The sequence below is a fragment of the Bison bison genome, unplaced genomic scaffold (genome assembly GCF_000754665.1).
Source record: "Bison bison bison isolate TAMUID 2011002044 unplaced genomic scaffold, Bison_UMD1.0 scf7180017864167, whole genome shotgun sequence".
Taxonomy (NCBI): Eukaryota; Metazoa; Chordata; class Mammalia; order Artiodactyla; family Bovidae; genus Bison; species Bison bison.
Window position 1 is genome coordinate 3,933,174 of NW_011494739.1, and position 13,279 is coordinate 3,946,452.

A 13,279-nucleotide genomic window follows, 5' to 3' on the forward strand; every position below is an offset into this window, starting at 1 on the left:
GCTTAGGTGGAAATAGCTCAGCGAGTGTGGCAAAGAGGGCCTGAGGTTGGGGGGAGACTCTCTAAGGAGGAGACACTTGAACTGAGACCTGGAAGGCGAGCCAGGAAGACACAGAGACAGGATACTGGAGGGAGTGTGTGTGCACAGGCCCTGGAGCAGGAGGCCTGGGGTAAATTCAAGGCTATGCAATTTGAGGCCAGGGAGGGAGACAGAGGGATGTCAGGAGAGGAAGGTGAGGGGCCGGCAGAGCCAGGTCAGACCCACAGCCTAGGCTGGCAGGGATCTTGAGCAGTGAGCTCACCACGGAGTGTTTGCAGCTGACGAGATTTGCATGAAATGCTGATTCCAGGGTCCACCCGGACCTACTCACCTGAATTCTCAAGGGTGGGGTCTGGTAGTCTGCCTGTGCAGACACCTGGACTTTGCTGGACAGTAAGATTTCATGTGGTAGGAGCGGATGCTGAGAGGCAGACAGAGGCAGAGAGAGGAAATCAGATAGAAATGCTGAGAGACAGGCAGCCGAATACAAGAGCTGATGGGGCTTCAGGCCTGCATGGGGTGTGACACTGACCAGAATGAGGGGGTCAGTGAGGGCTGGGAAGGGGCCAGGACAGGTGGGATCCCTGTGGGGACTGAACACAAGGTCACCTGAAGGTCACTTTGAGGACACACACACCTCTGGGCAGAGGGAAGAGATGTGCAGGGTGGTCGCCTTGCTCTATGGAAGAACCGCTGACTTGGGTGTGGCGAGTCCACAGAGACCTCCTACCCACGTCTTAGAGTCTGAAGCTCTGGATCTCAGGACCCAGTCCTGACCCTGGGTGTCCTGGGCTCACTAGAGGCAGAAAATTGGATCCCATGAGCACTTGCCCCACTGCCCCATTAATTCCAAACTTGGGCTTGATTTGCAAAAGAAGATCGGGGGCGCCACCTGGTGGTCAGAGCCCTGGCCATGGCCCACGTCAGGGCCCACAGGGTCGGGAGGGGGGGGCGCCCAGGAGGCCCTATGACAGATGTTTCCTGTCCTGTAAGACCCTCAGTCATATCCAACTCTTTGCAACCCTATGGACTGTAGCTGGCCAGCCTCCTTTCTCCATGGATTCTCCAGGTAAGAATAATGGAGTGGGTTGCCACGCCCTCCTCCAGGGGATCTTTCCAACTCAGGGATTGAACCCGCGTTTCCTGTGTCTCCTGCATTGCAGGCAGAATCTCGACCACTGGTGCCACTTGGGAAGCCCATGTTTATAGTTACCCAATTAATGCACTCGCCCTGCAGGGAAAGCCGAAGACGCAGGTAAAGCAGAAAGAAACCAAGCACCTGGAGTTTCAGCCAAGGAGAGCCTTTCTTCACGTACACACATACACCGACTTTCTTCCGTCTCTTTCCCATGCATCCAGATACTTTTTATCCAAAAAGTGCATCACCCCCGACACGGAGCTCTGGGACCTGCCGGGATTGTCCCCACACACAAGATGCTGGGTCTCCTTCCATGTCACTGAAGGTTCTTTCACAACATAATCTGAGCAGCTGCACATGCCCTCTGGGTGTGGCCAAGGGGTGATTCAGGCTGGCTGAGCACTGTAGGTTGGATTTATTAGGGCAAAGTGAGTTTTCCAGGGTTTCTCACCCCTTGAGGAAGATTGAAACTTCAAAGCCATTGGCTCTGTGATGAGAAGGGAGTTTTGGACATTTGGACACACACCTCATGGCTCTGGGGACCAGACCCACCCAGCCTCCTAGCATCATCTATGAGTCACCCCACAACCTGCCCCAGGCTCTGCCTATAGTTGGAGGGTCCTCACCCACCAGGGGGCCGGTCAGACCGAGATATGATCTTTCCTGGGCCTCAGTTTCCTTATCTGTGAAGTGGGCAAAATCTCTTTGTGCATTTCTTAGGGCTGGTGTGAGGGCTGAACAGGTGACGTCTGTGTGGAGGGACAGCTCAGCATTCAAACGCAGAGTCACAGGCTATGGGATGAGGCCTGGCCTGCTCTCGTCCTCTGCAGACGGGGTCGGGATACCTCCTAGGAGGGGCCTGAGCAGCACATGGCATTAAGTCACAACAGCTTAGGCTCGCTGTTTGCTGTCACTGTGGCCATGGCTGTGTGGGAAGCTGTGAGCACAGGATCACAGCAGCCACGTCCACAGATGTCCGCGGAATGCTCACTGCACACTGGACACTGCCACGGAGCATGTGTTAACCTCTGCTTTGCAGATGGGGAATCCGAAGCTCAGAAAGACTGCACAGTGTTTCCAGGGCCAAGCCTCTGCTAAGAATATGAGCCCTGATGGTCCCAGGCCTGGCTACCCCTGGGTAGGCAGGAGGAGGTGATATTGCCCAGAAGCTTGTGTGTGTGTGTGTGTGTGTGTGCGCGTCCCGGTGGGAGGGGGCTTCCCTGTCGGGAGGGGCACCCCTTCTGTCCTGGGCCCTGAGCTGTGTGTGCACTGTGGAGTTGAGGTGCTGAGGCCCGAGGTGGCAGATCACTCAGGGTGAGTCGCAGCCCAGAGGGTGAAGCTTCTGCCTACTGGGCCTGACGGGGCTTGCTAGGGGCGGTGCAGCTTCTGACCATCCTGTCCACACTGATGTTGGAGTAAAACCAGGGGCTATACCAGGATTTGGAGGAGGATGGGGGCCTGGGGGTGGGCAACATGGAAAGGGGCAGCCTTTGAGATGTGGGTCTCCTAGGGGGCCATATGGGAGGGCCACACTTATCAACAGCACTGACACAGGGGCTTCTGGTTCCTAAGAACCAGACACTGATTTCATCCTGCAAACCATCTTGTGAAGGAAGAGCCATGATTAGCCCATTTCACACATATGGAATCTGAGGCACAGACAGACTAGACATCTGCCCAAAATCACACAGCAGGAAAGGGAGCGGCTGAACTCAGAAACGGGGTGCCCCTGAGCTTGTTCCCTTCAGCCCTATACTGTTGCAGAGACATGGGGGCATTCACCTGCGTGGTGGGCCTGCCTGAGGACAGGTGGCTGACTGCACTCAGGTGGGGGAAGGTGGGAGCCACCCCCACCTCCCAGACCAAGGCATTGCCCAAGCATGTGGGCCTGCCATGTACAGAGGTTTTCTTTTACACCCCGAGGGGCTGTTTTCACCCACTTTGTCCCCTGGATTGGATGCTGGCTGTGTGATCATGGGCAAGCAGCTTAACCTGTCTGTGACTCAGTATTCCCACTGTGTGAAATGGGATGAGAATTCCCTTCTTCACAGGCTGGATGGAAGGATGAAGTGAGTTAGTGCAAGTAGGAGTTCCACAAACGTCAGGACTCAGAGCTGTGACGCTGTAGACCAGGTCCCTGGGATTCCCGCAGAAGTTGGGCTGGGATCTTCCAGGGGGGTGGGGGTCGGTCTCCAAGCTTATAGGGGTATTCCTCTTGAGGAAAGAGAATCAGCTTTTGCGGGCACTGGGTTGTTGATTTTGGAGTGCTGGCAGCTGGGGGAAGGGAGGGCAGTGCAGGGACTTAATCTGGGGTCTGTGGACAAGTTTAGGTTGTGAGGCAGGGCCCCAGATGTAAGTCTGGCCACTTTAATGGGAGGGAATGGTCCCAGCCCACGCCACCCTAGACTGGGACCCTGGAAGTTCACAAGCCCAGCCTGGTGGGGGCTGCAGCCGGCCAGTGGCCAAGTTGTCTGTCGCCAGCAGGTGGCGCTCAAACCAAAGCAGTGAAAGGCTGAACCCGAATCCTCCACAGCCCAGGCTGAGGGCCACCTGGGACCTGGGACCCTGAACCTGGCTGGGACGTGGCTCCCTCTAGACGCTCTCCCGCACCAGCCAGAAGGTGATGCTGGGTGAGGGATTTCTGCGGTCCTAACAGCTGTGGTCTGTTGGTGTCCTGGGTATGTCCAACTGGAGCCAGGCAGGGATATCTCAGCCCCCAAGGGGCTCCTTGGGATCACAGAGGAGCTTTAAAAAACATACCCCAGCCCAGGCCTCTCTCCCAGAGACTGTCATCAGTCGATTTGGGGTGGACTGGAACTCAGCATTTGTTAGATGTTCTGAGAGCTGAAAATCACTGTGCATGATACCCTTTCATCCTTGCAGGGTGTGGAGGTGATAAAGGACCTTGAGGGGACCTTGATAAAGGACCATTATCCTGGATGGGCAGACAGTAATCACAAGGGTTCTTAGAAGAGGTGGAAAGAGGAGGGAGGGGAGAGAATTGAAGATGTGATGCTGCTCAATTTGGGGATAGAGGGAGGGGCCGTGAGCCAGGAGAGCAGGTGCCCCTGGAAGCTAGGAAAGGCAAGAGAACGGTTCTCTGCCAAATCTCCGGAGGAACTGGCTTTGCTCAAGCCATGACTTTCACCCAGTCTGCCTCCAGGACCAGATGCTGAGTTTGTGTTGTTTTAAACCCCTCACATGCGGCAATTTGTTACAGCAGCAACGGGAACCTGCTCCCCCTGCCCCGAGACAACCAATGGTCCAGGTGGGTAGCCACCCCCGTGCCAACCACGACACATACCGCTATTTCCTTTCAAAACTAAAACTAGAGCTACCTTTTGACCCCACGATCCCACTCCTGGGCATATATTTGGAGAAAAACAAGATCCGAAAGGATACATGCGCCCTAACGTTCATTGCAGCACTGTTTCCAGTAGCCAAGACCTGATGCCACGTAAACATCCACTGACACGGGAATGGATACAGGAGATGTGGTGCACAGGTACAACGGAACGTTACTTAGCCATGTGTGCAATGGAACATTACTCAGCAAAATAATGCCACGTGCAGTAACATGGATGGACCTACAGTGCGTCATACTGAGTGAAATAAGAAAGACAGAAAAAGACAAATACATAACATCGCTTATACTTGCGATCTAAAAGAAGGGAACAAATGAACTTATCCACAAAACAGAAATAGAGTTACAAATGTAGAAAACAAGCTAATGGTTACCAGGGAGTAAAGAGGGTGGGGAAGAAATGAATTGGGAGGCTGAGATTTACAAATACACGTCACTATACATAAAATACATAACTAAAAAGGACCACTGTATAGCACAGAGGAACTCTACTCAATATATTTTAATGGCCTATATGAGAAACTAATCTAAAAAAGAGTGGGTATTTATTTATGTCTAACTGATTAACTGCTGTACAGCAAACTGACACGTTGTAAATCAACTATATTCTAATAAAATGTTTTTAAAAAGAAGGAAAATAGAATCATGTTTGTGAGCAGGTCATGGTGATTTTGGAAAATTGCTTTTAACTCAAGTAGGAAATTCTTCCTTCCCCATCCCAACCCTCACCCTATCCCACTCCAGAGGCTTCAAGTTCTGTGTGCACAAGAATCATTGAAAAACCTGGGGCAATGGATGAGCTAGTGAGAGCAAAAGGCTGGGGATAGATGGACTTAATCATTCTTTGTATTAATGGTAGCTAGTTAATTTCATTCCTGAAGAGACCAGCTTTGACCTTCACCTCCAGCCCCCATTAACTGCTAACAATGCTTTGTCAGCGTGTTTACACCAAATTAATCACAAAGAGAGGTGAAATCTCACAGGAAAATTGAGTGCTCTGGCCTGGGCTGCAGGTGGGAGCTGAAGTTGAGCTCTGAGATGATTTTGATCACCCGCCGATACAGGCCTGGTTAACCACAGACGCCGGGCAAACTTTGAGGCAAGCACTTAGTTTTCAGCTCACTGCAGAGGGAAGACAATGCCAGAAGCAAGGAGCCAAACCTGATTTCATGCCCCTGACATCCTGGTGGCATGTTTGCAAACCGGTTATCCCAGGCAGGAATGATTTTGGAGCCCTAGATCACAGGGGTGGTCGAGATAACTTTGTCCCCTTGTAGACAGAGCCATTCCAGTCCACCAGACAAAAGCCTGCCTTCCTTGTAATGAAGCCAACTTCCTTGTTCTCCCTGAATATTTGTGCAGGTGGAGCGGTGCTTGTTCAGAGCTCAGCAGCAAGTCCAGATTCCCCTCCAGCTGATCTTCCAGTTGTGTTTTTTTTGCACTGGGTTTTCAGCGACACCTACACTGCTGTGCTGCTCTGAGTAAGTTGTCTTAAGTAAGTTGAGGAAGTTCTGAGCATTGTGTCTTTGCTCAGGCTGAGCCCTTGCCTAGAACATCATTCCCTTCCCAACCCCCTCCTTCTGCCACGTGCTGCTTTCTAAGGCCCACTTGACTTCACATTCCAGGATGTCTGGCTCTAGGTCAGTGATCACACCATCGTGATAATCTTGGTCGTGAAGATCTTTTTTGTACAGTTCTTCTGTGTGTTCTTGCCACCTCTTCTTAATATCTTCTGCTTCTATTAGGTCCATACCATTTCTGTCCTTTATTGAGCCCATCTTTGCATGAAATGTTCCCTTGGTATCTCTAATTTTCTTGAAGAGATTTCTAGTCCTTCCCATTCTGTTGTTTTCCTCTATTTCTTTGCATTGATCGCTGAGGAAGGCTTTCTTATCTCTTCTTGCTATTCTTCGGAACTCTGCATTCAGATGCTTATATCTTTCCTTTTCTCCTTTGCTTTTTTCACTTCTCTTCTTTTCACAACTATTTGTAAGGCCTCCCCAGACAGCCATTTTGCTTTCTTGCATTTCTTTTCCATGGGGATGGTCTTGATCCCTGTCTCCTGTACAGTGTAACAAACCTCAGTCCATAGTTCATCAGGCACTCTATCTGTCAGATCTAGTCCCTTAAATCTGTTTCTCACTTCCACTGTATAATCATAAGGGATTTGATTTAGGTCTTACCTGAATGGTCTAGTGATTTTCCCTACTTTTTTCAATTTAAGCCTGAATTTGGCAATAAGGAGTTCATGATCTGAGCCACAGTCAGCTCCTGGTCTTGTTTTTGTTGATTGTATAGAGCTTCTCCATCTTTGGTTGCAAAGAATATAATCAATCTGATTTCGGTGTTGACCATTTGGTGAGGTCCATGTATAGAGTCTTCTCTTGTGTTGTTGGAAGAGGGTGTTTGCTATGACCAGTGTATTTTCTTGGCAAAACTCTATTAGTCTTTGCCCTGCTTCATTCCGTATTCCAAGGCCAAATTTGCCTGTTACCTCAGGTGTTTCTTGACTTCCTACTTTTGCATTCCAGTGCCCTCTAATGAAAAGGACATCTTTTTTGGGTGTTAGTTCTAAAAGGTCTTGTAGGTCTTCATAGAACCATTCAACTTCAGCTTCTTCAGCGTTACTGGTTGGGGCATAGACTTGGATTACTGTGATATTGAATGGTCTGCCCTGGAAACGAACAGACATCATTCTGTTGTTTTTGAGATTGCATCCGAGTACTGCATTTCAAACTCTTTTGTTGACCGTGATGGCTAGTCCGTTTCTTCTGAGGGATTCCTGCCCATAGTAGTAGATATAATGGTCATCTGAGTTAAATTCACCCATTCCAGTCCATTTTAGTTCGCTGATTCCTAGAATGTCAATGTTCACTCTTGCCATCTCTTGTTTGACCACTTCCAATTTGCCTTGATTCATGGACCTGACATTCCAGGTTCCTATGAAATATTGCTCTTTACAGCATTGGACCTTGCTTCTTAAAAATCGGCTATTAACCTGCAAAACCTGTCATCTCTCCCTGGCCTGTCGGGAGTTGTTGGCCCGCTGCACTTGCAGTGGTCACTTTATCTCTGCTCTTTGTTCTCAATGGATAATGCAATGGCAACCCACTCCAGTAGTCTTGCCTGGCAAATCCCATAGCAAATCCCTCCTACCAGGAGGAGCCTGGTAGGCTGCAGTCCATGGGGTCGATAGGAGTCGGACACGACCAAGTGACTTCACTTTCACTTTTCACGTTCATGCATTGGAGAAGGAAATGGCAACCCACTCCAGTGTTCTTGCCTGGAGAATCCCAGAGACGGTGGAGCCTGGTGGGCTGCCATCTCTGGGGTCGCACAGAGTTGGACATGACTGAAGCGACTTAGCAGCAGCAGCAGCAGCAATGCAGGAAACCCCAGTTCAATTCCTGGGTTCTGGAAGATCCGCTGGAGAAAGGATACGCTACCCACTGCAATATTCTTCCTTTGTGGCTCAGCTGGTAAAGAATCCACCTGCAATGTGGGAGACCTGGATTTGATCCCTGGATTGGCAAGATCCCCTGGAGAAGGGAATGACTACCCTTCTCAGGAGCCAAAGGAGACCCCACAGGGTGGGAAACCAGCACCATCCAGGCAAGTCCTTTTTTTTTTTCCCCACTGCTGCCACACGACTTTATTTGTGAAACCCTGGGCACAGCCCAGACACACACAGAGCACATGGGAAAAGCACAGTGTGTCACGGGGCGCTCCCAGCCCAGCCCAGCCCAGCCCACCCCCACCCCAGGTCCTCAGGCATGATAGGCCCTGTCCCTGCCCTCCTCGGCTGGAGATCCAGCTTGGGCCCACCCAGATGCCCCCTCCAGCATGGCTCGCAGACATCTCAGCAGCCAGAGGAGGCCCCACGGGGTGCAGGCCAGCACTGTCCAGACCAAGTCTAGTTTCCAGACCCCAGTGTCTGCCCCCTAGCTTCTCTTCCTGTCCACATGCTGTGGGTGCCAGTCTTGCCTTCTGCGCCCCCCCACCCCCACCCCATGGCCCCAACCAGAGCAGTCTCTGTCCATCAGGCTGAGGGGTCGCACAGCGGGGATGGATGTTAGGGGCAGGGGTGGCCGGAGGAACTGAGTCTGGTGACAGGAAGCAGAGCAGCCATCGAGCGAGCAGCCCCAGACAGGGCAGGACAAACCTGGCCACAACACAGGGAGGGGACAGCACTCGGACAGCAACTGCCCAGGCCTGTTGGGACTTGACGGCCCACTGTGACCGCAGTGCCCACATTATTTCTGGTCTTTGTTCTTAATAAACTCACTCCTTTCTGCAGTACTCTGGGTCTGGAAACTCTATTCCAAGCCGCACTCAGACTGCCTCGACATAGCCCTCACACCACGCCGGGTCCAGCCCAAATGCTGACCCACACTGGTCGTGTGTCCGGAGGCAAGAAGGTAAAAAATGACATTTATGGCAGCAGAGAGCTCACCTGCCCCCAGGCTCTTTCTGTGTGAGTCTGCCTCCAGGCTGTTTGCTCTGAGTCCCACCCCCCCAACCCTGGGGGACACCAGCTCTTCGGGTCCATCACTCAGCAGGTGTCTTCTGTCCTTTCGGAGTCATGCCTCTCAAGGGTCATAGCTGTCAGCTTTTCTGAGATGAGTGTCTCCGCGCTGACGGGGTCGGCCTGACTGCCAACAGGAGGGACCTCGCTTCTGGATGGTGCATCTCGGTGGGGAGGCTCTGGGGAAGAGAGGGGACACCAGGAACACGTCAGCCGCCTCCCCATGAACAACTGAACAACCGAACAACCGAGGTGACTTGGTTCATGGTTGCTGAAGCCGCTGCCTGGGGTGCAGGCTTCATGGGTGGATGACCTCATGTCCCCATCTCCGAAGCCCCATCCTTTCTCCCCCAGACCACTGCTCCCACTTCTTCTGCCCCCTTTGATTTCAGATTATCTTTGGTCAGACTTTTAAATTGTGCCCCACATCATGTTGCCCCCTGCTGCAACCCCCCAGGCCACCCCAGCTTACTTTAGATAAGACCCAGACCTTTTTCTTGGGCTTCCCAGCAGGGAGAGACCCAGCCTTGCCCATTGGATCACATCCCTCTGCTCCCTGGGCTCATGTGTGTGGTTCTGGACCTTGTTCCCATCTCAGGGCCTTTGCGATTGCTGTTCCCTCTGCCTGCAGTGCTCTTCCCACATCTATGCTTGTCTGGTTCCTCCCTTCCTGCAGGCCTGGGCACAGATGCCACCTCATCCTGAGCTTCTCTGTCGGCCTGGCTAAGGCACGTCTACTAGGTCACACTGCTGCCTCCCGTTTTATAGTTCTTTTTAGTGCTGGTCTCAAAAGGCTAGTCTCTACTCGCTACTGGACTCTTATCTCGTGAGTGGGGTGTATTGGTCTCTTTGTGCTCTTAGCTGTATCTCCAGGGATGGGGAGAATTTGCGTGCAGAATTTGGGGCCAAAGTGGGTGAATGAATGAATGAATGAATGACTTCTTCCTAACAATTGAAGACGTGGGAGAAGCGTAAGGTGGCTACAGTGTTATTTGTGGGGAAGAATTAGTGAGCTGGGTGACTAAGAATAGAGGAGGGATCGTGTTCCAGAAGGTTCCAAGGCAGCCCAGCCTCATGGCATGTGGCTTGGGTGGCCACACAGGCCTTCAGTCGGGCCTGTGTTCGGCTTACCACTCTCGTGTCTTTGTCTTGAAATTCTTCCTAAGTTTTGAACAAGGGGCCTTGCTTTTTCTTGCCGCACCGGGCCCCACAAACATGTCACTGGTCTGGTCCAGGTGCCGCAGCAGTGAGTGGAGTGCATCCAGTCCTCCCCACAGCCCAGGGGCCATGGGCTCCTCTAACCCTCAACCTATAGATGGGGAAGCAAAGGCTCCCAGCTGAGTGATGGGTTAGGTGGACTCCACTTCTGCCATGACTCTCCTGCCTCCCAGACTCTAGGAAATGGGAGATTCATGACTGTTGAGTGAATGAGAGAAAGAGCATGGGGGCCCCGCCCTGCCCCAGGCTCACCTGCGTCCCCTCCTGTTTCCCTAGGCCTTTTGACTCCCTTGACATCAGCTGCCCCTGGGTGGACCATCATCCTGTTGCTGTTGCCGACGGTGGTGTCCTCGAGGAAGCAGGAGCGAATGTGGACTCTCTGGGACGTGACCCCTTCGGACTGAGGTCCTGGTTCAGGGATTTGAATTTCGATGGAAGCGTCTGGGCTGGTGCCCAGGACAGAGGCTGCAGGTCGGTCATAGAAAGGGATTTGGGGAGGGGTTGTGAGCAGCTGGACAGCAGGCCTGACCTCCGACCTGGCTCCCAGGTCCTGCACAGCTGACCATCCTCCTGGAGCCTCCCTGCAGTGGTCCGTGCCGTGCTCTGTCATGGGCAGACACGTGGCCTCACGTGGTGCCTCTGTATGTTCCTTTCATGTGCCTGGGCTGCCAGTTCTCTCGGCCCCTGGGTCTGCCAGCTTGAGTTCCCCTCCTCCTGCTGCCCATCCCCACTGACCTGGTCCTCTGTGCCTCCCTGGGCACTCAACCACTGCCCCCGCGGACCCTTGTCCCTGTCTCTCTGCTGTCTGCCTTCTGGCAACTCTGGAACACCATCACCATCTTCAGTTAGAATCTTCACGTGGCCCCCGGCCCAGTCCGCAGCCCCTGCCATCTTGCTCCTGCCTCCCCTGCCAAACTTCAGAAGAGAGCTGGCCACGCTCTGTCTCACCTCCTTCTACTGCCCTCACTCCTTCTGGCCCCTCAGGTCACTGCAGACCCCTTGTTGCCAGATCCCGTGACCCTCCTTTGATCTCACAGCCTCTTCTCTTCTGGAAACTTGTGCCCTGGCATCCCCAGGGCTCCTCCTCTCCCAGGCCTCTCTGCTGCATCTCCCCCAGCCTGGATGCTCAGTGCCAGCGAGGACTTCGCCTCAGCCCTCTGGTCAACAGCACCTAGGTGGCTCCTTAGATGCCTTTCCAGCCCAGCCATCTCCTTTGTCTCTGCTTCATCTGGCCCAGGAAATGATCCCTGCCCATTGTAGAGATGAAGACATCGAGGTTTCCTAGGTGGGTAGCAGGAATGGGAACCCTAGTGTTAACTCTGCCAGACCCCCTTGCTCTACTCTGTGGACAGCCTCCTGGTGGGATGGAAAGAATTTCCCATCATGCCTCTCTCCCCACAAGGACTGGCTCAAGTCCCATGTATCGAGGAGGCCAGATGGGGTGGGGTGGGGTGGGGGCAGGACGGCAGCCCACTGTCCCGTTACCTGGGGGGCTGTCACAGGCGCCGTGGGCAGAGCCCTTGGCTGGGTTGCTGTGAAGTCTCATCTCATTGCCATGTCCCATCTGAACTCGCCTGAGCACAGACTTCTCCATCCGGATGTCCTGGGGCCCCCAGGATCCAGCCTGGGAATCCAGAGTTGAGGGATCAGCAGAAGCCATTGGAGGGAGGTAGCAGGGAGCCGTGGAGCCTGGTAGAGGACACGGAAACATGACCCTTAACCCCCACCCTCTGATACTGCTCTTCCCACCCCCTCCCCACCATGCACACAGATAAATACTAGCCAGACAGAGGAAACAAGACTCTGAATTCTTTCTGGACACCAGCAGACTGGAAGTGACTACTTTAGGCTCTGAATTGAAGAGCAGGTGGATCGGCAGAACAATTAGCATGGGTTTCCAGGGTTTTATAACTGGGATGCCTGGGGTGTCAATGGGGCATTGAAAACCCAAATACTGAGCTCGCCCTCTGTTCCTAGCCATTCTCACCCCTCTGGCCTATTGGGAAAAAGTCTCCTTGGGGTGACCTTCGTGGTTTTCAAGGAAATGCTGTAAAAGTTTACTTTAAAATGAATTTGAGTAGAATAAAAGGTAAACCATTTAGCAACACCAAGTAAACAGTCAGCCAGGGACTTGGCCAAAATTACAGAAGGTGGAGCTCAGAGGACTGAAGGTGGGGGAAAGGTTGATTTAGAGTCTAGAACAAAGTCCTCATTTCACAGTTAGGGAAATTGTGGCCCAGAGTGGGGAAGGGCTTTCTCGAGGTCAAGGGGGTGTCCCAAATTTGGGGTCAATGCTTTCACTCATGTCCCATAGCTGGACTGAGAGGTGGCCCTGTCCCCTCTCCCCACAGTGCCTGGTACGGAGTAGGTACTCACTTGCTTACTGTTATTTCATCAAAGCCAGGATGCACCCAGTAAGAGGGATCCCAGTTTGTGAAATGTTAACATGAGGGAAGAAACAGTGTCTTGGGACAAACACAATGTTACAATGATGCCTTGTGCCATCTTAGTGAGAGAGAATGAATGAAGTTGTTTCTTGTGGAAAATGTGGCAAAAGATGGCAGAGTAAAGGGAATGCAGGAAGGGTTTGATCCAGGCACAAGGAGAGACAGCCTGATTCTTGGGGAAGCCAGAAAGGACCTTGGAAATCTGATAGCTGCCCTTTCTCTCTGGAGACATGCACCCCCTGCTCCTCACCCCACCCAGATGGACAGGACCCCTCTCCCAGGCATCTCAGAGGACTCACCGTTTTCCGCAGAGCCCATTTGTCTCACTAGGAGATTCCCATGTCCAATCTGGATATCTTCACAGTTCTGGATGGAAATGTGGCTGTTTGGTCCCTTCTGACAGATCATGTTGATTGGATTTTGCTGGTAAATAACTGGGGTGGACTGATTTCTAGAACCTTCTGCAAAATAATATTCCACTCAATCCTTTTGTGCCTCTCAAGAGGACGGAAGTTCCAAATACTAGTCTACAGCACCAGAATCTCCTG

At 52.5% G+C, this 13,279-nt stretch overlaps 1 protein-coding gene across 1 annotated transcript in view; it reads right to left on the reverse strand.

The window, feature by feature from the left end:
- Positions 1 to 8,037: 8,037 nt before the first annotated feature.
- Positions 8,038 to 13,279, reverse strand: part of ZBP1 (Z-DNA binding protein 1) — a 10,805-nt gene continuing 5,563 nt past the window's right edge. The window contains exons 4-7 of the mRNA XM_010841902.1: positions 13,031 to 13,192; positions 11,770 to 11,973; positions 10,537 to 10,749; positions 8,038 to 9,245 (exon numbers count right to left, since the gene is read on the reverse strand). Of these exons, the coding sequence (XP_010840204.1) occupies positions 9,094 to 9,245; positions 10,537 to 10,749; positions 11,770 to 11,973; positions 13,031 to 13,192 (731 nt within the window). The 3' untranslated portion in view covers positions 8,038 to 9,093. The remainder of the gene's footprint in view (positions 9,246 to 10,536; positions 10,750 to 11,769; positions 11,974 to 13,030; positions 13,193 to 13,279) is intronic.